Source organism: Balaenoptera ricei, chromosome 8 (genome assembly GCF_028023285.1).
Source record: "Balaenoptera ricei isolate mBalRic1 chromosome 8, mBalRic1.hap2, whole genome shotgun sequence".
NCBI lineage: Eukaryota > Metazoa > Chordata > Mammalia > Artiodactyla > Balaenopteridae > Balaenoptera > Balaenoptera ricei.
In genome coordinates, this window is record NC_082646.1 from 86,400,286 (window position 1) to 86,425,440 (window position 25,155).

Sequence of the window (25,155 nt, forward strand, 5' to 3'; positions counted from 1 at the left end):
AAAAATCCTAAAAATTCAGAGATAATAAGATCAAGGAAATTAAAGAAGAGTTGGTAATGAAATCAGTAGAAAGAGCTAAGTAAATATCAGTATAATCCTAGGCTAAGAAATATTTAACAGCAGTATGCTGTATATATGGCAAATATCCATCAATAAGAAGCACAATTTACTAATATGATCTCAAGGTAAGAATTTGTTAATGTACAGTGGACATTAGTAAGTTTATGTGTAGGCAAGTACTAAAGTGATAAATTGAATAAGAATGTGATTGCTATCACTACAACAAATGGTCTCAAACCTCTGCTATATCTATATAACTATATTTACATCTACATCTATATCTAACTCTAGATATAGTACTTGATGAATCATCTTGAAATCAAATAGTTGATGTATGCCTTCTTTGTTTATGTTAGACGCTAATGACACAGGAATTAAGAGGTTTCTGCCCATGCTTCTAATGCATCTGGCAAACTACAGTTCAACAAACATTTGGGTTTGGTTTCATTTTTCCAATTTAATTGTTTGTGGCTTTCATTTGCTCTGTTTGGAAACTCCTAAAATACTGTTATGAATTCTTAATGTTCTAATATATCAAAACTGAGCAATAAATATTTCATTATTAATAATAACAATAGCTAATCTTCACTGAGTACTTACTTTCAGACACTATTATCTCATTTAATCCTCACAACAAACCTATGAAGGAGATACTATTATTATCTCTATTTTATAGAGGAAGAAACTAAGGCACAGAGATTAATTAACTTCAAGTGTTCATTTAACCAGTACAAGACAGAATCTGGATTCAAACCTATGCAGTCTGACCCCAGAATTCATGCTCATAACCATTATGCTAACATAGTTTATATTTATGCTATATTTGTTTTACATAAAATGAATAAATTACCTTCTTAAAATAGTGAGAAACAAAACTACTGTAGACACACATCATTAGAATTCCAGAGAATGCGGCAACAAAGCAGGTGCTTAGTTTCTCTGAGAGGTGTTCCTGCCCTCAGAGAGTTTACAATCCGATTTGGAAATTAGAACATACATCTAAAAGTGTGTAACAATACCCTGTGGTTTAGGATGAGTACAAATGTGGAGTACATCCAGGACTGCTATGAAAGTTGAGAGGAGGAAGTAATTTCTAAGGACTGGGCCACCATAAAAGACTTGATGGAACAGATAGGTCTTAAAGGAGGAATAAAACTGATAGGAGGAAGAAAAGAGCTATGGTGTTATAAGCAAGAGGAACCATCAAACCATCTGAACAAAATTATGAAGTACCAAGAAAATATCCAGATTGTTTAATTGTTTCATGTACAGAGGTAATAGGTGATGAGACTGGAAAAGTAGGATCACATTGGGGAGGAATATTGGGTTAAAGAGGTAGGACTTTATCCTCTAGACCTGCCCTGTTTGATAGTCACTAGTTAGATGTGGCTATTGAGCACTTGAAACGTAGCTAGTCCAAACTGAGGTGAGCTGTACGGGTAAAATACACACCGGCTTTTGAAGACTTCAGTATGAAAAAAGAATGTAAAGTATCTCAATAATTTTTATACTGATTACATTTTGAAATGATCATACTCTGGATATATTGGGTTAAATAAATAAATCATTAAAATCCATTTCACTTGTTTCTTTTTATTTTCCTAATGTAGCTACTGGGAAATTTAAAATCACATGTGTGAAATGGATTAAATGTAAGGCCAGACACTATAAAACTCTTAGAAGAAAACATAGGCAGAACACTCTATGACATAAATCACATCAAGATCCTTTTTGACCCACCTCCTAGAGAAATGGAAATAAAAAAAAAATAAACAAATGGGACCTAATGAAACTTAAAAGCTTTTGCACAGCAAAGGAAACCATAAACAAGACGAAAAGACAGCCCTCAGAATGGGAGAAAATATTTGCAAACGAAGCAACTGACAAAGCATTAATCTCCAAAATATACAAGCAGCTCATGAGCTCAATATCAAAAACAACAAACAACCCAATCTAAAAATGGGCAGAAGACCTAAACAGACATTTCTCCAAGGAAGATATACAGATTGCCAACAAACACATGAAAGGACACTCAACATCACTAATCATTAGAGAAATGCAAATCAAAACTACAATGAGGTATCACTTCACACCAGTCAGAATGGCCATCATCAAAAAATCTACAAACAATAAATGCTGGAGAGGGTGTGGTGAAAAGGGAACCCTCTTGTTCTGTTGGTGGGAATGTAAATTGATAGAGCCACTATGGAGAACAGTATGGAGGTTCCTTAAAAAACTAAAAATAGAACTACCATACGACCCAGCAATCCCACTACTGGGCATATACCCTGAGAAGACCATAATTCAAAAAGAGACATGTACCGCAATGTTCATTACAGCTCTATTTACAATAGCCAGGACATGGAAGCAACCTAAGTGTCCATCGACAGATGAATGGATAAAGAAGATGTGGCACATATATACAATGGAATATTACTCAGTCATAAAAATAAATGAAATTGAGTTATTTGTAGTGAGGTGGATGGACCTAGAAACTGTCATACAGAGTGAAGTAAGTCAGAAAGAGAAAAACAAATACTGTATGCTAACACATATATATGGAATCTAAAAAAAAAAATGGTTCTGATGAACCTAGGGGTAGGACAGGAATAAAGATGCAGACATAGAGAATGGATTTGAGGACACGAGGAGGGGGAAGGGTAAGCTGGGATGAAGTGAGAGAGTAGCACTGACATGTATACACTACCCAATGTAAAATAGATAGCTAGTGGGAAGTAGCCGCATAGCACAGGGAGATCAGCTCAGTGGTTTGTGACCACCTAGAGGGGTGGGATAGGGAGGGTGGGAGGGAGAGGCAAGAGGGAGGGGATATGGGGATATATGTATACATATGGCTGATTCACTTTGTTATACAGCAGAAACTAACAACATTGTAAAGCAATTATACTCCAATAAAGATGTTATAAAAAAAAATCACATGTGTGGTTTGCATTTGTGGCTTACACTGTATTTGCATTGGACAGTAGTGCTCTAAAAAATGAAAAAATGAAGGAAGACTAATGAGCAAGGATTTATGTAAAAAGTGTTTAAAGTATTTAAAGAAGTTTATTCTGGTATAAATAGACAAGTTTATTCTGGTATAAATTCAGATGGTAGGACAATTGATCTGTTTTTTCAATAAGCCAATGGCAGAAAAAGAAATAAAAAACAAGGTAGTAGTAGTAAAGAATTGGGGCTGCTATAGCTTAAAAGGTATTTAAGAGACAGAACAACCAATTGCAATGTGTAGATTTTGGATCGTGACGCATGCAAATCAACCATAAAAAGACATTTCTGAGACAACTAGGGAAATATAAATAAGCACTAGATTTGGATAACATCAATGAATTATTGATAATTTTGGTGGAATAATGACTTTATGGAGATGAAAGAAAAAGTTGCAAACTAAAGTATGCTTTAGGGATGCAAACTAAAGTATGCTGATATGAAATGAAAGAACATTTGGGATTTGGTGGGGACAAAAAATGTGTATCTCTTTCTATATTCAAATATATATATATATATATATATAAATGTAAATTGAAAAAATTGAGGTACTGTGATTAGAGTTTTCAGAATTTTGTTCAAAAAAGGAATAAAAGAGATAACACAATACACTAATGGATTCATAAATGAAAATAAAGTGCTCTTTCTATAAAAACTGAAGGGCCTGAGCATAACTATCTATACAAAGAAGGACTATGCAGTGGAAAAGGGAAGTTTGAGGGCTATAAAAATTCAAGTGGGTGCCATTCTGATAGTACTGTATAGGAAGGTTTTCAGAAGAACACTTAAATCTGTCGTTTTAGGTATCCTTAGGGCCACACAGAAGGTATGTTAGAACCAGGACTGAAAACCAGATCCTCTGACTTAGTATAATGCTCGTTGTGTCTGCCCTTAAACATGACAAAATCCTATGAAGAACCTAAACTATACTTTTCTCTTTAGATTTTTAAACTTTCCTGTATCATCCAGTTATTCTTTATAGTTCATACCATCGTTAAATAATTGACCATATCAAAATATCTTCTTCAATATGCTTAGGGTTTGTCTTGACGGCTTCTCAAACGGAAGTTTGGTAGAAGAAAGATAAAAGAAGAAAAGGAAAGCAAATCTAAGCAGTAACAACAACAAAACTACCTTAACATCTCCAAGTGAGATTTATATCATGCTGCGGAGAACTAAGATGAATTTTCACCTCCAGGTACAATGCAGGAAAGAATAGTCAATATAAGGTAAGCAGCACAGAGGTTTGATAATACAAGGGAACAACTGAACAAATGAAAGGGAGAGGGAAGAAGGAAAAAGCTAACAAAAAAACTTAAGTGCCCATTTGGAGTGCCCAGCAACAGTCTCAAAGCGAGCGTTTTATTCTGCTTCTTCTGTGAGCTTGAAAGATAGCATGGCTACCCTGGGAACAGGATGACTTGCTAAAAGTGTGAAAGGATTTTGAAAAGTTTTCATTTTTCAAGTTGGTTGCTAAAATCTAAAAGAAATAACTAAGTTGAACATCTCTTCCAGAAAAAAACATTAAAACTGAAAAACTGGGCTTCCCTGCTGGCGCAGTGGTTGAGAATCTGCCTACCAATGCAGGGGACATGGGTTCGAGCCCTGGTCTGGGAAGATCCCACATGCCAGGGAGCAACTGGGCCCGTGTGCCACAACTACTGAGCCTGCGCGTCTGGAGCCTGTGCTCCGCAACAAGAGAGGCCGCGATAGTGAGAGGCCCGCGCACCGCGATGAAGAGTGGCCCCCACTCGCCACAACTAGAGAAAGCCCTTGCACAGAAACGAAGACCCCACACAGCCAAAAATAAATAAATAAATAAAAATTAAAAAAAAAACTGAAAAACTTTACTCAGTATAGGTTTCAGTTCTCTTAATTTTGGAATGAGAACATTCCAAAGGAAGTCTTGGGAGACGGGAGGAATCAGTTCTCCTCATCCGTCTCATCCCGCCAATCCCAACAGTACCCCCACTTCACCCCCCATCCCCCGCCATAGTACTAAGTTCGCCAACCACGAAAGAATTGGGAGCGGCGCTGGGTAGAGTAAGCGGAGGAAGCTTAGGGGAAGGCCGAGGAAGCTTTGGGGAAGGCGGAGGAAGCCCGGGGGATGGGGGTGCTCGCTGAGGCAGAGGAGAGAAGTGACATTCGGGGAGCCCGGATAAGAGCGAGTTAGAACCAGGCCAAGAACGCCTTTTTCCAAAGCTCGGGCACTTACGGTTGGTAAACTCTGTGGAAGCGGCGACTGGGTTACCATAGCGACCGCGTCCAGCGGGGCGGAGCGGCGCTTCCGATCGGTGCCTCAGCCACTGCGGCTCGGCTAGAAACGTGATCGCGTCAGGGCAATGACTTCCGGCGGAAGCAGAAACGGATTACCAGGTTTGGCTGACGGCAGGAGAGGAGTGAGCGCGTGTGGCTCTACTAAGTTTGGTAAGTTTGATACCGAGTGAAGCCAGGAGGGAGTACCGGCCTGTGGCTGGGCTACAGAGCCGACTGTGAATGCGGAGGATTTCCGAATCTCAATTTTGAGGAAGCCCCGGATGTCTCGTTGAGTTCATGGCTGTGGGAAGAGGTTTCCTGGTTCTGGGGCTCCTAGAGGGGTCTTTTCGGTTGCTGGAGGGCTGCCGTGTCCTCCAGTGAACAGGTTCAGGAGCTCTTTGCGAGGTGTGAGGGCCTCTCCGATAACCGAGGGATTGTTGCTCTCTACCTGCCGGTGCTGACTGCCAATTTCGCATGTTATTCTTTTAAGGTAATCTGGAAGAAAAGAAGTGAACTGGAGACATTAAGAGGGAATGCTCCCAAATTCATTTTAATTCTTCGTTTTGCTTTTTAAGAATATTTATTCTTTTTGTAAACATTTGTTAAACTCTAGTGTGTTTAGTGAGTACTTACTGTGTGTCGCTTTTACCGAGAGACTAGCAGAAATACCTTTCTTAGAGGGTCATCCACCGCTCGGGTTCATCATCGATTTCTATTTTTTTTATGCTGTTGTATACGCATTAATTTAAGATGTAAGCGTATATCATGAAACATTTATAGGTTTTCCACACTTGTCTGTATACTCATATATGAAATTCTTGGGGCGTTTTAAATGAAAATATATGCTTCAGGTTTGCATTATAATCGTGACTTAATTAAATATTACAGAACTTAGGGAAGCTGTACCTAGTTAATTCTTAGATACACGCAAACCGTAATAATTGTCATTAATATTTCTATTCAGTTGATCTGAGAAGGCCCACTTCTTGTTCGAGGGATGATGGCATTTGAGCAGATACCAAAAAAGGATTGGTACAGCATTCTGGAGGCAGACCCATCTGCAAGTGTGTCAGACCTGAAACAAAAGTATCAAAAACTCATATTATTGGTAAGTCTTTTCTTTCAGATTCTAAATCATACGGGGAAAATCAGGTTTTTTATGTGACCGGAAATTTAGGTGTCCATAAAATGAATATGTAGTATCAAAGCAGGAATCAAAGTATTAATTTGGTTAACTGAAAGTTTCAGTAATATTGTAAAAGAAAAAAGTTGATTTGAGGTGGGATAGCATGGTGGTTTGGACCAGATCTGAGTCATGCTGATTAAGTTAAAATCCTGATTCTACTCCTAACTAACCTTGAGAACTTGGACAAGTTACTTTCCCCTGTATGTTCCTCAGGGAGGATTAAATGAAATAATCCATGTAAAATTCCTTGAAGTGTGTCATGTTATAAGCGACATTAGCATCCAGTAGACACTAGCTACATGTGGCTATTATGCACTTGAAACTTGGCTAGTCCAAAATGAGGTGTGCTGTAAGTATAAAACACACATTGGATTTTGAAGACTTAGTACAGAAAAGGAATATAAAATAGTCTAAAAATTTTGTTGATTAAACGTTTAAGTGATAATATTTTGGATATATTGGCCATTTTGCATATTTTATACATAATATATGTGCATATATTTGCATATACAGTAAATGTATTATCAAAATTGACTTCATGTGCTTTTTAAACATTGCATATGTGGCTTGCATTTATAGTTTGCAGTATATTTTTATTGAATAATACTGACTTAGGCCAGTTAAACACTGTTCATCACCTGATTCCATTCTTTTGTGAAATGAGTTGTGGTATTTATAAATAGATAGTATCTTTCTAAACTACCATATTAATTTTTTCAGCCTATATTGTGAGGTTTCTTAAGGCAGTATCACTAACTATAATGGTCTCCAGTTAACTCAGTTTACAAAAAGAGTAGAGGACCATTACTTATATAACATTAGTTGTTTCTCTAGTTTTTATCAAATAGATCTGTGAGATTTTTGCCATAACTTAGTGTTTATTGTGAGAGACAGTAGATGTTTCACTGTCAAGAATGTATTATTTATCCCTGTGTTAGGTAATAAGTTGAGCTAAATGATGTTAAGGTTTCTTTTGTCTCAGGATTTTTTATATTTCTGTCAGTAAAATCAAGTAGACTTTTTTGAAAAATTTCCTAATACTGTATCATCCTTGTGCCTTAGTTAACTGAGAGATGAGGCTGGAGAAGTAGACTGGGTTTAGATCATGCAGGGCCTTGTAGGCCATTTGGCGTTTAATTTGACAAGAAGCCATTTGCACTTAATATGGTAATGTCTGTCAAATGTCAAACAAAGTGAATGAACCATTTTGCATACCCTCTAGTAATGCATCAGAGAATTCCAGTTGCTCTACATCTTCCCCAATATTTGATGCTATTAGTCTCTTTCAATTAATCTATTAGAGTTTTTCAGTTTTGCCACCATTGACATTTTGGGCAGGATAACTGTTATGTGGGGCTGTCCAGTGCATTATAGGATGTTTAGCAGCATTCTAGATGCCAGTAACAACTACAAATGTCTCCTGGCTCTAAAAATTGCAAACCTCCGTATCTCATTGAGAACCACTGTACAATCCTCCTGTGTTTATAGTGAAATCTCATTGTGGTTTTATTTTGTATTTCTCTGATGGCTAATGATGTTAAGCTCTTCTTTAATGTGATTTTAGCCATCTGTATAATTTGCTTTTGTGAAGGCTCGTTTTTAAAAATTAAATATATTCTTGAACTCGTGTATGTATTGTATGTATTTTCTGCTAGCCTATGGCTTGCCAGCTCATTTTCTTAATGGTGCTTTTTGATGAGAAGTTTTTTGTTTTGGTGAAATATAATTTATCAAATTTTTGTTTTATGATTTGTGCTTTCTGTGTCTTCTCTAAGAAGGTTATGAAAATATTCTCCTGTGTTTTCTTCTAGAAGATATATAGTTTGCGTTTACTTTTAGATCTCTGATTTTTATGTATCATGTGATATAGGAAGTCATGTTTTTGTTTTTCTGTAAGTATGGATATCCAGCTGTTCCTCATTTATTGAAAAGATTTTCCTCTCTCCATTGGATTGTTTTGGCAAGATGGGTCTATTTTTGGACCCTATTCTGTTGAATATATTTGTTTATCCTTTTACTAATACATTTTTCTTGATTACTGTAGGTTTATGGTCAGTCTTAAAGTCACATAAAGTTAAATTCTCTAATCTTATTTTTCTTTTCAAATTTATTTTGGTTATTTTAGATTGCTTACATGTACATAGACATTTAGAATCAGCTTATACATTTCTATTTAAAAAATCCTGCTTGAATTTTAATTGTGACTATATTGAATATATATCCATTTTAGCAGAATGGACATTTAATAATATTTAACAATACTGAGTCTTCTAATCCACGAATATGTTAGATCTCTCCATAACTTGAGTCATCTTTAATTTCTCAGAAGTATTTTAGGACTTTCAGTGTAGTATTACACATCTTTCTTTAGATTTATTTCTAGTTTTTAGAAATGTTTTTGGTAGTTTATTTTTATATACTGATCTTGTATCCCACAGTCTTGGTAATTTGCTTGTCAGTTGTCCTGTAGCTGTTTTTGTAGATTCCTTAGAATTTTATACCAACACAATTATGCCATTTGCAAATGAAGAGAGCTTTAATTCTTTGTAATCTGTATGCCTTTTATTTATTTTTCTTGCTTTAATGCACTAGTTATGTGCTTCTATTACAGTGTTCAACTGAAGTGTGAGAGGAAATATCCTTGCCTTGTTCCTGATTTTAGGGGGGAAACCTTCAATATTTTACTATTAAATAGAGTGTTAGCTGTGTTTTTTAAGATGCCCTTTATCAGGTTGGGGAAATTTTTCCTATTCCTAGCTGCTGAGAGTATTTATCATTAATGGGTATTGAACTTTATTAGATTTCTTTTTTTTTTACATTTATTGAAGTTTGCATGTTTTCGTTTTCCTTATTTAACGTATTAATATACTGAATTATATTGATTTTTCTTATATTAAACTTATTTTGCATACCTAGGATAAACAAATCTCACTTGTTCATGAAGTATTGTGTTTTTTATGTATTGCAGGATTCCAGTTGCTGTTCTTTTATGTCTAGGTTCATGGTGTATTCTGGTATACTTTTCTTCTCTTGTATGTCTGTGTCTAAGTTTAGTATCATGGTTATGCTGGCTCCATAAAAGAATTGGGAAATGATTCCATTTTCTGTCTTTTCTGAAAAATTTTGTGTAAGATTGCCATTGTTTCTTATTTAAATGTTTAATAGAATTTACTAGGGAAGTCATCTGGGCCTGAAGCTTTCTTTGGGGGAAGTTTTGCAATTATGAATTTAATTATTTTTGGAGGCTATAGGGCTATTCAGATTTTCTGTTTTCTGTTTTGTCAACATAGGTGAATTGTGTTTTTCAAGAATTTGTCCATTTCATTTAAGAAGTCTTATTGTCATAATGTTCATACTATCTTCTTATTCTCCTTTTATTGCTGTAAGTTATGTAGTTATGTTTTCCCTTTGATTCTTTATATTGGTAATTTGTGTTTTCTATTTCTTTTTTTCTGACGAGGCTTGCTAGAGGTTTATCTATTTCTTTAATCTTTGCCAAGAACAAACTTTTACTTCGTTGATATTTTTATATTGTTTGTCATTTCTCTTCACTTGGTCTCTGCTTTTAATTTTATGATATCCTTTCTTCTACTTACTTGCTTTTATTTGCCTAGTTTATAAATGTAGAAACACGCATCATTGATTGTACACCTGTCTTCTTTTCTTACATACTTACATAGTCACTTAAAGTTATAAATTTCTCTCTAAGCCAGGAGCACTGCTTTAGCTACATCCCACAAATTTTCATATGTGTTTTTTTGTTATTCAGTTCAAACTATTTTAAACTTTCTCCTGTAATAGTTTTCTTTGACCTGTAGGTTACTAGGAAGTACATTGTTTAATTTCTAAATATTGGAAAATATTCAGAACTTTATTGATTTCTAATTTAATTCTGTTGTGATTAGAAAATATATTTGGTATGATTTCATTCCTTTATATTAATTAAAACTTTTTTATGGCCTAGCATCTGGTCTATCTTAGTGAATGTTCCCATGCACTTGAAAAATATGTATTCTGCTGTTATTGAGTATACTGTTCTATAAATGTCTATTAGGTCAAGTTGATGGCATTGTCAAATATTTTATATCCTTACTGATTTTTTTTTTTCATCGATTTGTTTTATCAGTTTCTGAGAGAAGGACATAACGTCTTTGACTGTGATTGTGGATTTGTCAGTTTTTCTCTTTAATTTTGTTAATTTTTGTTTTCTTTATTTGGGATCCTTTTTATTATGTGCAGCTATATATTTAAGATTGTCTTCATGAATTTGAACCTTTGATCATTATAAAATTCCCCTCTGTATTTCTGATAGTACTCTTCCTGAGGTCTACTTTTATATTTCTGTAGCCACACACCTTTCTTATCCTTAGTGTTTATATGATTTATCTTTTTCTATCCTTTCACTTTCAGTGTGTCTCTTTTATGTTTAATGTGTGTTTTCTTGTATATAGTGAGTAATTGGGATCTTAAAAAATTTCAGTCTGTCCACCTCTGCCTTTTTATTGGCAGTTATTAGTCCGTTTACATTTTCCCCCCAGCTTTACTGAGATGTAATCGACACATAACATTGGGTAAGTTTATGGTGTACAACATGATGATTTGATATACATATATATTGGGAAATAGTTAACACAATAAGTTAGTTAACCTATCTGTCACTACACATAGTTATCTTTGCGTGTGTGTGTGCGGTGAGAAATTTTAAGATCTCTTAGCTATTTTTAAGTATACTATACAGTATTGTTAACTGTGGTCACAATGCTGTATATTAGATCCCTAGAACTTATTCCTCTTGTAACTGGGAGTTTTTTTGTATTTTTTGAACAACACCTCATTTCCCCCACTCCCTAGTTAATTTCTATTTAATGTAATTTTTGACAGTGTTTGGGTTTAAATTTGTAATCTTTTTTGGATTTGTCCTGTTTGCTCTTTGTTCCTCTATTTTGCCTTTCTTAGCATCTTTTGGGTGAATTTTTTTTTTTGATATTTTATTTCCTCTGTTGAATTTTTAGTTATGCTTCGATTAATATATATGTTTTTTAGTGATTATTCTAAAGATTATAATATGTATCTTTAAGTTATCGAATCTACCTTCAAAAATATTATTACTTCACAGTGTAAGAACCTCACAACAGTACACTTCCATTTACCACCTTCCTTCCCTTTTCTTCTTGTTTTCATATATTTTATGTCCATATATGCTATGAACTCCATAGTATAATGTTATTATTTTATTTGAAATATTCCTACTCAGTTGTTTCTGATGAGAAGTCAGCTGTAATTCATATCCTCTTTTTAATGTGTCTTTCTCTTTGGTTGCTTTCAAAATTTTTTCTTTATACTTTGATTTTAGTGGTCTCTCTGGCATGTGCCTAAAATGTGATTACTTTGCATTTATCCTATCTAAGGTTAACTGAGCTTGGATTTTTGGTTGATATCTTTCTTTCTTTGGTTTTGGAATGTTTTCAGCCATTATGTCTTCACATTTTTTTTTCCTGCTCCATTCTTCCTTTCTTCTTCATTTGGGATTCTAATTACATATATATTAGATTGTACTACAGCTATTGGATACTCTGTTCTTTTTTTCCCCTAGTCTTTTTTTTTTTTCCTGTTTTTATTTCAGTTTGCATAATTTCTGTGAACCTGTCTTCAAGTTCACTGGTTTTATTTTTCCTTCTACTGTGTCCACCTGCTGATAAACTCATTAAAGAAATTCTTACTCTTTATTATATAATTTTTGTATCTAGTATTTTTCCTGTCTCTTTTTATATAGTTTTCATCTCTCTTTCATCTTTTCCTTTCTAGTGTTGTGCACCATTTCCATTAGATACTCTAATACAGTTTTTTTTTTTAAGTCCCTGTCTGGTAATTCTAACATCTGGGTCATCTCTGGGTCTGCTTCTGAAACCTCGCAACTCAGATGGGAATTGAACCCAGCAAAAACTTAGATTGGGACTTGAACCCACGGGCTGGGACTCAAACACAGCCAAAACTCAGAATGGAACTTGAACCCATGGGCCAAGACTCTTAGTCAGCCAAAACTCAGGTTGCAACTTGAACCCATGGGCTGGGACTTGAACCCACTGTCTTTTAATTGAAATTGCACACCTGGTCTCAGGACTTAATGAAGCTCAGGTTCTTTATGTCTCAGTACAGAAGGAATTCAGTGAGAGGCAAAGTGATAGGTAAGAGATTTGTTGAGAGAGATACACACTCCATAGCATGTGGGCCATCTCAGAAGGCGAGAGGCCCTGGGAGATATACATACCATAGACAGAATGTGGTCTGTCTCAAAAGATGAGAGTGACCCTGAAATATGGGGTGGTTAGTGTTTATGGGCTCGGTAATTTCATAGGCTAATAAGTGGGAGGATTATTCCAGCTATTTTGGGGAAGGGCTGGGATTTCCAGGAATTGGGCCACTGCCTACTTTTTGGCCTTTTATGGTTAGCCTTGGAACTGTCATGACACTGGTGGGTGTGTCATTTAGCTTGCTAATGTATTCCAGTAAGCGTATAATGAGGCTCAAGGTCTACTAGAAGTTGAATCTTCCCCATCTTGGGCCTAATTGGTTCTAACCAGTTTTTTTTTTATTTTTTTTTTTAAATTTATTTATTTTTGGCTGCATCGGATCCTCGTTGCTGCACGTGGGCTTTCTATAGTTGCTGTGAGCGGGGGCTACTCTTCATTGCGGTGCGCGGGCTTCCCATTGCGGTGGCTTCTCTTGTGGCAGAGCACGGGCTCTAGGCACGTGGGCTTCAGTAGTTGCGGCACGCGGGCTCAGTAGTTGTGGCCTACGGGCTCTAGAGCGCAGGCTCAGCAATTGTGGCGCACGGACCTAGCTGCTCCGTGGCACGTGGGATCCTCCTGGACCAAGGATCGAACGCGTGTCCCCTGCATTGGCAGGTGGACTCTCAACCACTGCGCCACCAGGGAAGCCCTCTAACCAGTTTTTGTCGTATCCTTAACGACTGTGTCGTTCTTTTAAAGGTTGTGCCCTGCCCCCTTCCCTCCTGTTTCAGTTCTGTATCCTTTCTTGATGATGGACCAAATTCTCTTGCTTCTTTGCATGTCTCATAATTTTTTTATTGAATGTCACAATTGTTTGTAAATGAAAAGTAGAGACTGAAGTAAAGAATACCTATATTCTCAGGGATGGGCGTGCCCCTTCTTTGTAAGGCAACTTGTGTGGCAGTCTAAGTCAGTCTGGTCTGTAATTGAGCTGAGTTTTTTGGCATGCTGTTGCTTTCGTGATTCATTTCACCATAGGCTTCAAATGGTTTGAGCAGGATCAGAACTGCCCCTGTAGCAGAACTTGAGATCTGAGTCCCATCAGGATTTGTCTCAGCTCTCCTGCCCTGTCCTTGGACTGCAGCAGGTCCCCTGCATGTTAGGAGTGGTCTGTCTCAGTTTTCCTGTTCTTCCCTTAGCTGTGGATGACTCTGCCTGGTACTCAGTGTGAAGTCTGGATTCCTTAGAGGGTTTCTCTCACTGCTGCAGTCCTGCCTTCTGACTTGAGTAAGCCACTTGTGCGTGTGCTTCGTGGGTGACTTTTGGCTCTCCTGCCCTATGTCTATTCTTACTTGTGAACACTTGGCAGAGGCCTATAGGATAGAGTTGGTGGGTGGGTGCAGAATCTATATTGTGTTTGGAGGGCGAAGGATTCTAAATTGTCATGCCAGTCTATACTTGGCCTTTAAAATTAAAGTTCATTTTCTTCTTATCTGTGTCAGTATTGGTTTCCTGCTCCTACTGCTGTGCCAAAGGTAAAAACAGTGATGGATTTTTTTTCTCTTCTAGGGAGGGTCGTTTCATTTGGATTTGGGTTCATTAGGTTTCTTTGAGTCCTCAGCTCCCTATTTAAAGAAACGATTGAATTTGTAGAATCTGGCTTGTTCTCCTGAATTATTCCCATCTGCATTAAAATGTGCCATTATTTCTCCCATCTTTGGAAAAGAAACCTTTTCTCTCAACCCATTTCTGCCACCTCTTGCCCCAACTCTGTTGTTTGCAGCAAAAACTGTTTCCAAAAGTTGCCTCTGCTTCCTTTCTCCAATCTCTCTCTTCCTGTCTCTCTCAAACCTACTCCAGTGAGGCCTTGTTCCTGCCACTGCTCTCTCTCCCTGGTCCACTGTGCCCCTTCCCCTACCTCACCTGATTAACTCTACTTATTGTTTCAAAACTGTCTTAATTGTAACCCCTGCCTCCCCTTCTCTCTGCCATGCCTCCCTTCCTCTTGGGTACCCTCCCCTAGTAAAAGTGCATTTAGTGTTATTTCTCTAAGAGAGGTATAGCTGGCAGCTGAGGAGAATGAGGGTAGCTGGGGTGTGATTAAAGGTTTTTTCCTGCTTTTCCTTTTAGAAGATGGAGAGACTTGAACATGTTTAAATTTTATGGGAAGTAGCCAAGAGAAAGCTTGGGATTTAAGTTGTAGGAGAGAGAGAATAACTGACAGATGTCAGAAGGGAATGGCATCTGAAGCATAGGTGGAAGGGTTCCCTTTAGGTAAGAGAAGGGAGGGGTCTGGCTCTGTTGTTAAGGAGAGAAGGAAAGTTGGGTCCAAGGGCTGATTCATTTGTCAGTTTGGTAGCAGGAAGATGATGAGCTCTCATTTGGTGGTTTCTTTTTTTCTCTGTGAAGGAGAAAACAGAGTTATCTGTTGAAAGAGGAAGTGGAGCAGCAAATTATAGGAGAGAAAATTCCAACTAGCGTTATTCTGGGAAGGTTCCCTATCAGTAGCTGAGTGTGCTGATAGCAGCAGGAAGTCTCAGCCAACAACTAACTGTGCAGAAGGCAACCAGACCTATAAAGTGGCATTAAAACAATCAGCCTAATATCTTGGCCTCCTTTAGCCTGGGTCACGGTGCCTTTGGTCCCTATTTACAGCTTAGTACCATAATTTATATTCAGAATTAATGGCCATAGGTTAAATTATGTTCAGTGTATTCTGTTTAAGAAGGCAAGGAAGTATGTGGTAGTAAGTATATAATTAGTAGCATGTATATAGTACTTTATACTAGTTTATACTTTACAGTTTACAAATGCTTTTATATCTTTTCTGGTTTTATCCTCTCAGCAACATTGTACCAAGTTGGCCTTCTTGTCAACTTCAATTTTTATTAAATCATTGTTCATTGATGGTATATCAGAGAGAATTCCTCCTCCTTTTCGGAATTTGTGCCTCTGTTTTTTGACCTTTTTTCCCCAGTTTTATTGAGAAATAATTGATATACATCATTGTGTAAGTTTCAGGTATACAGCATGATGGTTTGATTTACATATATTGTAAAATGACTACCACAATAGGTTCAGCTAACATGCATCTTCCCATAAAAGTACAATAAGAAGAAAAGAAAAAAGGAAAATAATTTTCTCCTTGTGACGAGAACTCTTAGGATTTACACTCTTAACGACTTTCCTGTATCTTATATAGCAGTGTGTTGGCTATAGTCATCATGTTGTACATTACATCCCTAGTACTTACTTTAATCTTATAACTGGGGGTTTGTAACTCTTTGACAACTTTCCTCCAGTTCCCCTCCCTCACCTTCTGCCTCTGGTAACCACATATTTTTTTTCTATGAGTTCATTTTTTTTTTTTTTAAGATTTCACATGTAAGTCAGATCATACAGTATTTGTCTCTGTCTGACTTACTTCACTTAGCATAATGTCTTCAGAGTTCATCCATGCTGTTGCAAATGGTAGGATTCCCTTACTTTTTATGGCTGAATAATATTCTGTTGGAGACATGTACACAACTTTATCTGTTCATCCATTGATGGGCACTTAGATTGCTTCCATATCTTGGCTATTGTAAATGATGGTATGGATGTTATTCTACACCAAAACCCTAAGATTTGGCTGTTCCCACTAGAAGACACTTTAATACACATGACCCAGATTTTCTTTGAATTCAGTGCTACTACAGAGATAGATAACAATAAAAATAAATCTTTAAGTATCTGGTTGAGGTTGGTGGAGGGAATTGACTACAGAGGGGCATGAGGAAGCCTGAAGGTGATAGAACTGTTCTTGTTCTGTATCTTGATTTTGGTGGATCTTACATGGCTATATACAGTTATTAAAATTCATCAAAACATACAGTTGAAATGGGTACATTTTACTGTATGTAAATTATTCCTCAATGAAAAAGGAAACAAAATGAATCTTTAAAGGTATGAGGTAGAAAATCTCTTACAATGGATTACATTTCTCATGAAATATTTCTGTAAGATTCTTTATTTTGAATAATGTCTTAGGACACAAGTTGAATCATTGAAATGAGCAGAAAATTGTTAAAAATTTTTATTTCTAATTTTTGACTGTTTCGTTAGGGTAAAGATTTTGATTTTACAGTTAATAGATTGGCTAACCTAAGGTAAGCTTATACTTCTGATACTTTATTTCATTGTAGGTATAAAACAGTGAAATGAATCATCAAAAAAAATTCTTTTGATCCAAAAAAATTTGGTGAAAAACATTTTTGATGAACCATGTACTAGCTTAGATGACACTTTTGAAAACTGAATTGATTACATTTTCAATCATGAAACATCATTTTGTTTTGTATTATTTAAGCTTCTTTTTTGCAAGCAATAAAAACCAACTCCTGCCAAGCACAAAGATGGCTATTAGAAGAGTTTTGTGGGGCTCAGAGAATTGATAGGAGGCTGAGGGCTCATGTCTAAGAGAAACAAACCAAGGGGACTGCAAAGGGCTTAAAAAAAAAGGAACCAGGATGCATAGCATCTGTTTCACAACTGGGGCAGCCTGGTCAGTGCGCCATTGCTATTACGTCTACTGCCACCATCGCTACGAAGAGCTTCTGACTGCCTTGGTAAAAATTCAGAGTTGCAGGAGTGGGCTCTGCTCCGGCAGGCAAACTTTAGCTGTGGAAGACTACACACAATTTGAGAGAGGTAATTCCTCAATAGTATGTGAGGAAATGGAGAAGAAAGGATGCCAGGCACCGCATAAAGTCGGGGGTCTTGCTATGTGAATAAATTCAAGAACAGTTAACCTATCCTCCATCTTAAACCCAGCAACCTATAACTTACTGCTCAAGTAAATTTGGTTAAGTTGCTAAATTAAAGTAACATGAAATCTTTCAGAGTGTTGTATTAGCAGATGGGTTCTCTAAAGCATTTCCTTAGTTGTTTAGTAATGTTACCAGTACATTCTTCCTTCTAATGACATGGCTTAATTTGAAATGCCAAAACTACTCTTTAGAAAATGTACAGCAATCATTTAATCAAATTAGCTCAAACAATCCTTTTTGGTTAGAATACAGATGCAAATATAGGTTTTAATCTTTTTAGTGAAGCCTCCTCTTATGTAAATCATAAATACATAAAGTAAGGTATATTTTGGTACTATTTCTTAAAGTGTGGTACACTTTATTGATGATATATGCAAAAATAATTTTAAATGGTATGCAGGTGAACAATTTTTATGTAAGTAGTTATATTTTTACTATAAAATATTTATACATATATATATATCACAGCAGATACTTGGTTTTAGAATGAAGCTGAGTAATAAAAATGAGTTAAAGTCTGTTTATCAAAAATAAATAAGAATATTAATAGTATGAGAATATGGCAAAAATCTTAAAGATGGTATAAGGATGACTGAAGTTTGGAAATCCCTAGTCTTTACTACAGACCCAGGAGTCACATTCAGGCAGAACAGTGCTTAAGATTTTTTTTTTTAACTATGAAAAATATTAAGAAAACTGAGACACAGGCCTGGGCTCAGGAAGCATCCATTTTTATGCTTTGAGGTTAGCACAGTTTTAAACTTTCCTCCATTTGTAGATGGTAGCAAGGCTTCTATTGTGGGTCTAATAGTATACTTCTTACACAGTAGGGCAATAGTATGAGCACTGCACTGTTTTGTCCTGAATAGATATAATTGTGATATGTATATATTTTCTTTAGGAAGGCAGGGGACTGTGTCATATTTCAGAAGAAAAATGATTTTAGCAAGTGAATGAAATAAAAGACTTAGCATAGAGAGTTACTTTTCAGCTCTGGAGATATTGTTACTCATCATGTAATACTGTGCCATTTTGGAAAGCCTGTATTTTTCTAAATTAGAAAAAAAAAAAGGAAATCTCAAGAGGCAATTAGCTCTATTAGGTTGATTGGTGACTCAATTCATCATGTTTTTGGTGTTTTGTTATTCCTGTACTGTGAATTGTTGAGCTTTATAGGACTGTTATGTTTCTTTGTTGAGTATCTCTACGTGGAGTATCTCCATGCTGTTGCCCTGTTGTTGAACCATCCCCCTTTCTCCCATCTTCACTGTGTCTGTTTTCTATTATTATTTTTCTTTGAACTGTTTCTCATTGCTTCTCTTGCTTCTTCTCATCTTTAGTCATTATTTCTCTTATCTTTTCCTTCTGTTGCCTTTGAATTTTTGTCTCTTTTCTCTCCTTTTGCTATTGTTTCTCCATGCATCTTTGTCATAATTGGTTGCCAAAGGCCATTGCCAATTCATGGATATGCGTCCTTCTTCTGATTAATGAACTTTGGGGGCTGATATTATCCTCACTTATTGATTCTCCTGGATTTTTGTTGATGGTGCTTGGAGACTTTTTTTTGGAACTTTCTGGCTTATGACTCTTACAAGTATGGGTAAGTATGAGCATTATTGCATGTTGTTTCTAAGAAGGCATATAGTCTAAAGCATGACTTCTCTTTAGAAGTTTGTGGTATAGTAGAGTCAGGGGCAAAGAATGCTCAGGAAATTGATGAGAACCAGTGTACTGGCCCAAGAGCTATAGTAGAGTGTGAGGCTGTGAATGTTGGTGGTTGTAAGTCAAATTGTATAGGGGTTTGAATATAGGCTGTAGAGTTTAAACTTTATTCTGCAAGTCCTAAGGATATTTTTGAACAAGATTAGATATATATTTTAGCAGGTAATATTGATAACTGTAAATAAGATATGTTGGAGTGGAGAGAAACTTGAGGCAGAGAGAACATTGCCTTTGTAACAATTACACCAAGAGGCAATGAGGACTTGAACCGTTGCATTCGTATTGAGAGTAGAAAGGAAGAGGGAGATGAAAGAGAATATGGAGGTAGGTTTGTGATGGATTGAGTATGTCAGGAAATGGGGGGTTGAAAATGAATTTGTGATTTTGAACTTAAGACACAGTAGGTAGGTGATGTTCTTAACTAAGATAAGGAACAGAGGAGGAAGAAGTTTTCTGGGAAAAGATGTTTGGTTCATTAAAAAGCAAGTGGAGTGGGATGTGTCTGTGGAAAAGCCATGTGAAGATTTTCAGTTGGCAAGTGGCAGTGCAGATAGAACTCGAGAAGTCGGGGTTAAAAGCCATGCATTGAGCTTTGCCTCCATGAGATTACCCTATGGTCAAGGGGGCTGGAGATATAGTGTGTTACATAGCTTCCTAGGACAGAACCTTAGGGAATGGCTCTTCACTAAGAATGAAAAGGAGTGGCCAGAGATAATAGGAGTCTCACCAGAAGAGTGGGGGTGTTAACTAAAACCAAGGAAAAGAGATGGTGTGGCCAACAGTTGCAGATATTGTTGGGGGGCCAGGAAGGCTGCCGACTGAAACGAAGTCCGTTACATGTAGCAACTAGAAACACTGGCAACCCTGAGTGCTAAGCAACTCAGAATTGCAGCTGAAATTGGAGAGAATTAGTAGTCTTTCTTATAGGACAAATCGAATATAACCACCCGCGACCCTTGGAATCTGATTTGATTAACAGCCTTGGCTGAATGTTTTAAAAATTGAAAACAATTCTGTGAATTAGCTACACTGTTTAAGAGAATACATAACCACTACTATATACAGTGTTATATGGCAAATATATCTCAGTAAAGCTGGGAGGGAAAAAGTTCATCTTCCCTTACCCTCCCCATTTTCACTAAAATTGTGCCAGGCAAGCTAAGATATGTCTTAAGTCACAAACTATGGGCCAGCGTTTCATCTGTTAAAAAAATGTGTTGCTTATACTGTGTTACTTTCTAAAGCCAGCTCTAAAATTTGTTTCTTCTATTTTTTCCTTTTATTATGTCTTTTGTTGTCATCTACTTGACTCCTCATATCTGAGAACTTTTTTCCTGGTTTACCATACTGGAAGTAACATTGTTTTGGCGATTCAAGATTGTTTTGTTGACTCATATAACACATACACTCTAGACAACAAATAGTGGTAATTGAGAAGGCTGTGGTGATTTGTCTCTAGTTTGCCATGTGTTTAAGATGAAAATATTCCCTTCACAGGCTTACCTAAAATTCTATTACTGATAATCCTTTTAAAGTTTAACCTGGGTGTAAATGGTTCCCAGTTTGCTTTTGCAGAAAGTGAAAAAAAGAAATCTTAAAATAACTTTCTAATTATGATCTGATTTGTCTAGCTGATAGGAAATCCATGAAGGGGTAGTTAGGGCATTGTTTTATTTGTCTCATAGTCTGGCTTAAAAGAATCATAGAATTTCAGAGACCCTAACTAAAAGAAATATAGAATGTCAGAACATAAAGGAACCTTTATTGCAGAAGGCTTAGACTGGGAAAATGAAAGTATTGAGCACAGAAAAGTAGAACAAAGATACTGAATATTCAAAATTAAATAATATGATAAAGTTATAAACCAAAAATCATTTTCAAAACTTGTGTAAAATAAAAATGGGCAGAAGACCTAAATAGACATTTCTCCAAAGAAGATATACAGATTGCCAACAAACACATGAAAGAATGCTCAACATCATTAATCATTAGAGAAATGCAAATCAAAACTACAATGAGTTATCATCTCACACTGGTCAGAATGGCCATCATCAAAAAATCTACACACAATAAATGCTGGAGAGGGTGTGGAGAAAAGGGAACCCTCTTGCACTGTTGGTGGGAATGTGAATTCATACAGCCACTATGGAGAACAGTATGGAGGTTCCTTAAAAAATTAAAAATAGAACTGCCATATGACCCAGCAATCCCACTACTGGGCATATACCCTGAGGAAACCATAATTCAAAAAGAGTCATGTACCACAATGTTCATTGCATCTCTATTTACAATAGCCAGTACATGGAAGCAACCTAAATGTCCATCATTGGATGAATGGATAAAGACGATGTGGCACATATATACAATGGAATATTACTCAGCCATAAAAAGAAATGAAATTGAGTTATTTGTAGTGAGGTGGATGGACCTAGAGTCTGTCATACAGAGTGAAGTAAGTCAGAAAGAGACAAATAAATACCGTATGCTAACACATATATATGGAATCTAAAAAAAAAAAAAAAAAAATGGTCATGAAGAACCTAGGGGCAAGATGAGAATAAAGATGCAGACCTACTACAGAATGGACTTGAGGATACGGGAAAGGGGAAGGGTAAGCTGGGACAAAGTGAGAGAGTTGCATGGACATATATACACTACCAAGCGTAAAATAGCTAGCTAGTGGGAAGCAGCCGCATAGCACAGGGAGATCAGCTCGGTGATTTGTGACCACCTAGAGGGGTGGGATAGGGAGGGTGGGAGGGAGGGAGACACAAGGGGGAAGAGATATGGGGACATATGTATACGTATAACTGATTCACTTTGTTATAAAGCAGAAACTAACACACCATTGTAAAGCAATTATACTCCAATAAAGATGTTTAAAAGAAAAAAAAGTAAATGAGACAGACACAGCATCACTTCTGTGATATTCCTGCCACAAATAACAAAACCTGAATCTTATCCTGAAAAAACATCAGACAAACCCAACTGAGGGACATTCTACAAAATAATTAGTCTTTAATCTGCACAAGTGACAAGGTCATGAAAGTCAAGGAAGAATGAACTGTTTCAACTGAAGGAGATTAAAGAGACAAGACAGTCAAATGCAATGCATGATTCTAAACTAGACCCTTCTGCTCAGTAAAGGACATCTTTGGGACAACTGGCGCAATCTAAATGGGAATTGAAGATTAGATGATAGTATGGTATAAACATTTATTTCCTGATTTTAATGGTTTTATTGTGGCTAGAAGACATATCCTTGCTTGTATTTGGGGGTGACTTAGGGCATGTTATAAGTGAATTGCAGGGGGTTTATATGATTTTCAAATAGTAACTGTCATCTTGCAAGATATTCATTAAATCATGCCATCTGACATATGAAACACCTTTAAAATTTGCCTTGAAGTACATCATGGATTTCAGCTCATTAATCCCCTTTTACTTGTTAAGGTTATTTGTGTTTTAACTAATTTTTCCTTTATTTTCAAATTCATTTATTCTTAATAACTAATAATTTATATTACACATATGTATGCTTGAATTATTTTCTGTGTCACAAATAGAGCTAATGCTGTTGTGCCCATGTTATCTACTAATTAAAGATCAAATAGATTCTTAAACTCAGTAATGGAATATAAAACCTTTCTGTTAAGCTTTTTGAAATATTGACTGTAATTGAGGATTATCCTTGGTGCAGTGTGTGGGATAACATAGCCTGGAAAACATGTTTTTTCTCTGAAGCAACTTAAACTACCCATTACCTTTTAGTGTCTCAAAATATTTTAAAACACAAAATACAAATCTTGCAATCCCTGGAGGTAATCCAAAATATTTCATTTGAGAATTATAGTTTTCCAATTAGTTAAATGCATACATTCAGATCTATTTATGAGGGTTGAAACTGTCTGAGTTTGTCTGCAGTTATTCATTCATCTGTTCACTCAACATTTGATAGGGTTGGTATCTACTATATTTCTAAACACTATTCTAGATGCTGTGGATATAACAGAGTTTATTGTTAGGAGGGAGACACAGATGTTTAAATACTAGTATCGTAATAAATGCTGTAACGTATACAGTACAGGCGTACTTTGGAGATGTTGTGAGTTTGGTTCCAGACCACTGCAGTAGAGCAAATATCTCAATAAATTGAGTCACATGAATTTTTTGGTTTCCCAGTACATATAAACGTTATGTTTACACTACTGTTGTCCATTAAGTATATGATAGCATTATGTCTAAAAAAACAATGTACATACCTTAATTAAAAAGTACTTTGTTGCTAAAAATGCTAACCATCATCTGAGTCTTCAGCTGATGGAGGGTCTTGCCTCAGTGTTGATGGTGGCTGACTGATCAGGGTGGTGTTGCTGAAGGTTGGGGTGGCTGCAGCAATTTCTCAAAATAAGACAACAGTGACGTTTGCTGCGTCGACTGACTCTTTCTTTCACGAACAATTTTTTGTAGCACACAATGCTGTTTGGTAACATTTTATACACAGTAGAACATCTTTCAAAATTGCAGTCAGTCCTCTCAAATCCTGCTACTGCTTTATCAACTAAGTTTGTGTAATATTCTAAATCCTTTGTTGCAACAGTCTTCACAGCATCTTCACCAGGAACGAACGCTATCTCAAAAAACCACTCTTTGCTCATTCATAAGAAGCAACTCCTCATCTGTTTTATTATAAGATTGTAGCAATTCAGTCACATCTTCAGGCTCCACTTCTGATTCTAATTCTCGTGCTCTTTGTACCGCATCTGCAGTTACTCCCTCCACTGAAGTCTTGCACACCTCAAAGTCATCCATGGGGGTTGAAATCAACTTCTAACAAACTCCTGTTCATGTTAGTATTTTGACCCCTTCCCGTGAATCACAAATATTCTTAATGGCATCTAGAATGATGAATCCTTTCCAGAAGGTTTTCAATTTACTTTGCCCAGATCCATTAGAGGAATCACTATCTATGGCAGTTATAGCCTTATGAAATGTATTTTTTTTCTTTTTCTTTTTTTTAAATTTATTTATTTATTTATGGCTGTGTTGGGTCCTCATTTCTGTGCGAGGGCTTCCTCCAGTTGCGGCGAGCGGGGGCCACTCCTCATCGCGGCGTGCAGGCCTCTCACCATCGCGGCCTCTCCTGCCGCAGAGCACAGGCTCCAGACGCGCCGGCTCAGTAATTGTGGCTCACGGGCCCAGTCGCTCTGCGGCACGCGGGATCCTCCCAGACCAGGGCTCGAACCCGCGTCCCCCGCACTGGCAGGCAGACTCCCAACCACTGCGCCACCAGGGAAGCCCCTGAAATGTATTTCTTAAATAATAAGACCTGAAAGTCGAAATTATTCCCTGATCCATGGGCTGCAGAATGGATGTTGTGTTAGCAGGCATGTAGACAACATTAATATTATTGTGCATCTCCATCAAGAGCTCTTGGGTGACCAGTTGATTGTCAATGGACAGTAATATTTTGAAAGGGATCTTTTGTTTCTTAGCACAAGGTTTCAACAGTGGGCTTAAAATATTCAGTAAACCATGTTGTCAACAGATGTGCTGTCATCCAGGCTTTGTTGTTCCATTTATAGAACACAGGAAGAGTAGATTTAACATAATTGTTAAGAGCCCTAGGATTTCCAAAATGGTAAATGAGCATTGGCTTCAGCTTAAAATTCAACTAATTCTTTTATTAGCCCCTAACAAAGGAATCAGCTTGTCCTCTGTAGTTTTGAAGCCAGGCATTGACTTCTCCTCTTTAGCTATGAGTGTCCTAGATAGCATCTTCTGCCAATATAAGGCTGTTTGTCTATATTGAAAATCTGTTGTTTAGTGCAGCTACCTTCATATCAGAAGATCTGAGCTAGATCTTCTAGATAACTTGTTGCAGTTT

The 25,155-nt window shown here is 36.7% G+C and overlaps 2 protein-coding genes across 21 annotated transcripts in view; one reads left to right on the forward strand and one right to left on the reverse strand.

The window, feature by feature from the left end:
* Positions 1 to 5,361, reverse strand: part of DCDC1 (doublecortin domain containing 1) — a 466,050-nt gene extending 460,689 nt beyond the window's left edge. For 18 of the 19 annotated variants that reach the window (XR_009504676.1, XM_059931310.1, XM_059931313.1 and 15 more), the window contains exon 1: positions 5,282 to 5,358. Coding sequence is in view for 17 of the 19 variants with exons in the window: in XM_059931310.1 (XP_059787293.1) it covers positions 5,282 to 5,320 (39 nt within the window). In the remaining 2 variants the exon portion in view is untranslated. Of the gene's footprint in view, positions 1 to 5,281 lie in introns of all 19 variants that reach the window. The other variant, XM_059931315.1, reaches the window with a different exon arrangement.
* A 52-nt stretch (positions 5,362 to 5,413) lies between these two features.
* The window catches only part of DNAJC24 (DnaJ heat shock protein family (Hsp40) member C24), a 64,107-nt gene continuing 44,365 nt past the window's right edge, over positions 5,414 to 25,155 (forward strand). The window contains exons 1-2 of one of the 2 annotated variants that reach the window (XM_059931334.1): positions 5,414 to 5,493; positions 6,287 to 6,430. In XM_059931334.1, coding sequence (XP_059787317.1) covers positions 6,320 to 6,430 — 111 coding nt within the window. In that variant the 5' untranslated portion in view covers positions 5,414 to 5,493; positions 6,287 to 6,319. The other variant, XM_059931333.1, reaches the window with a different exon arrangement.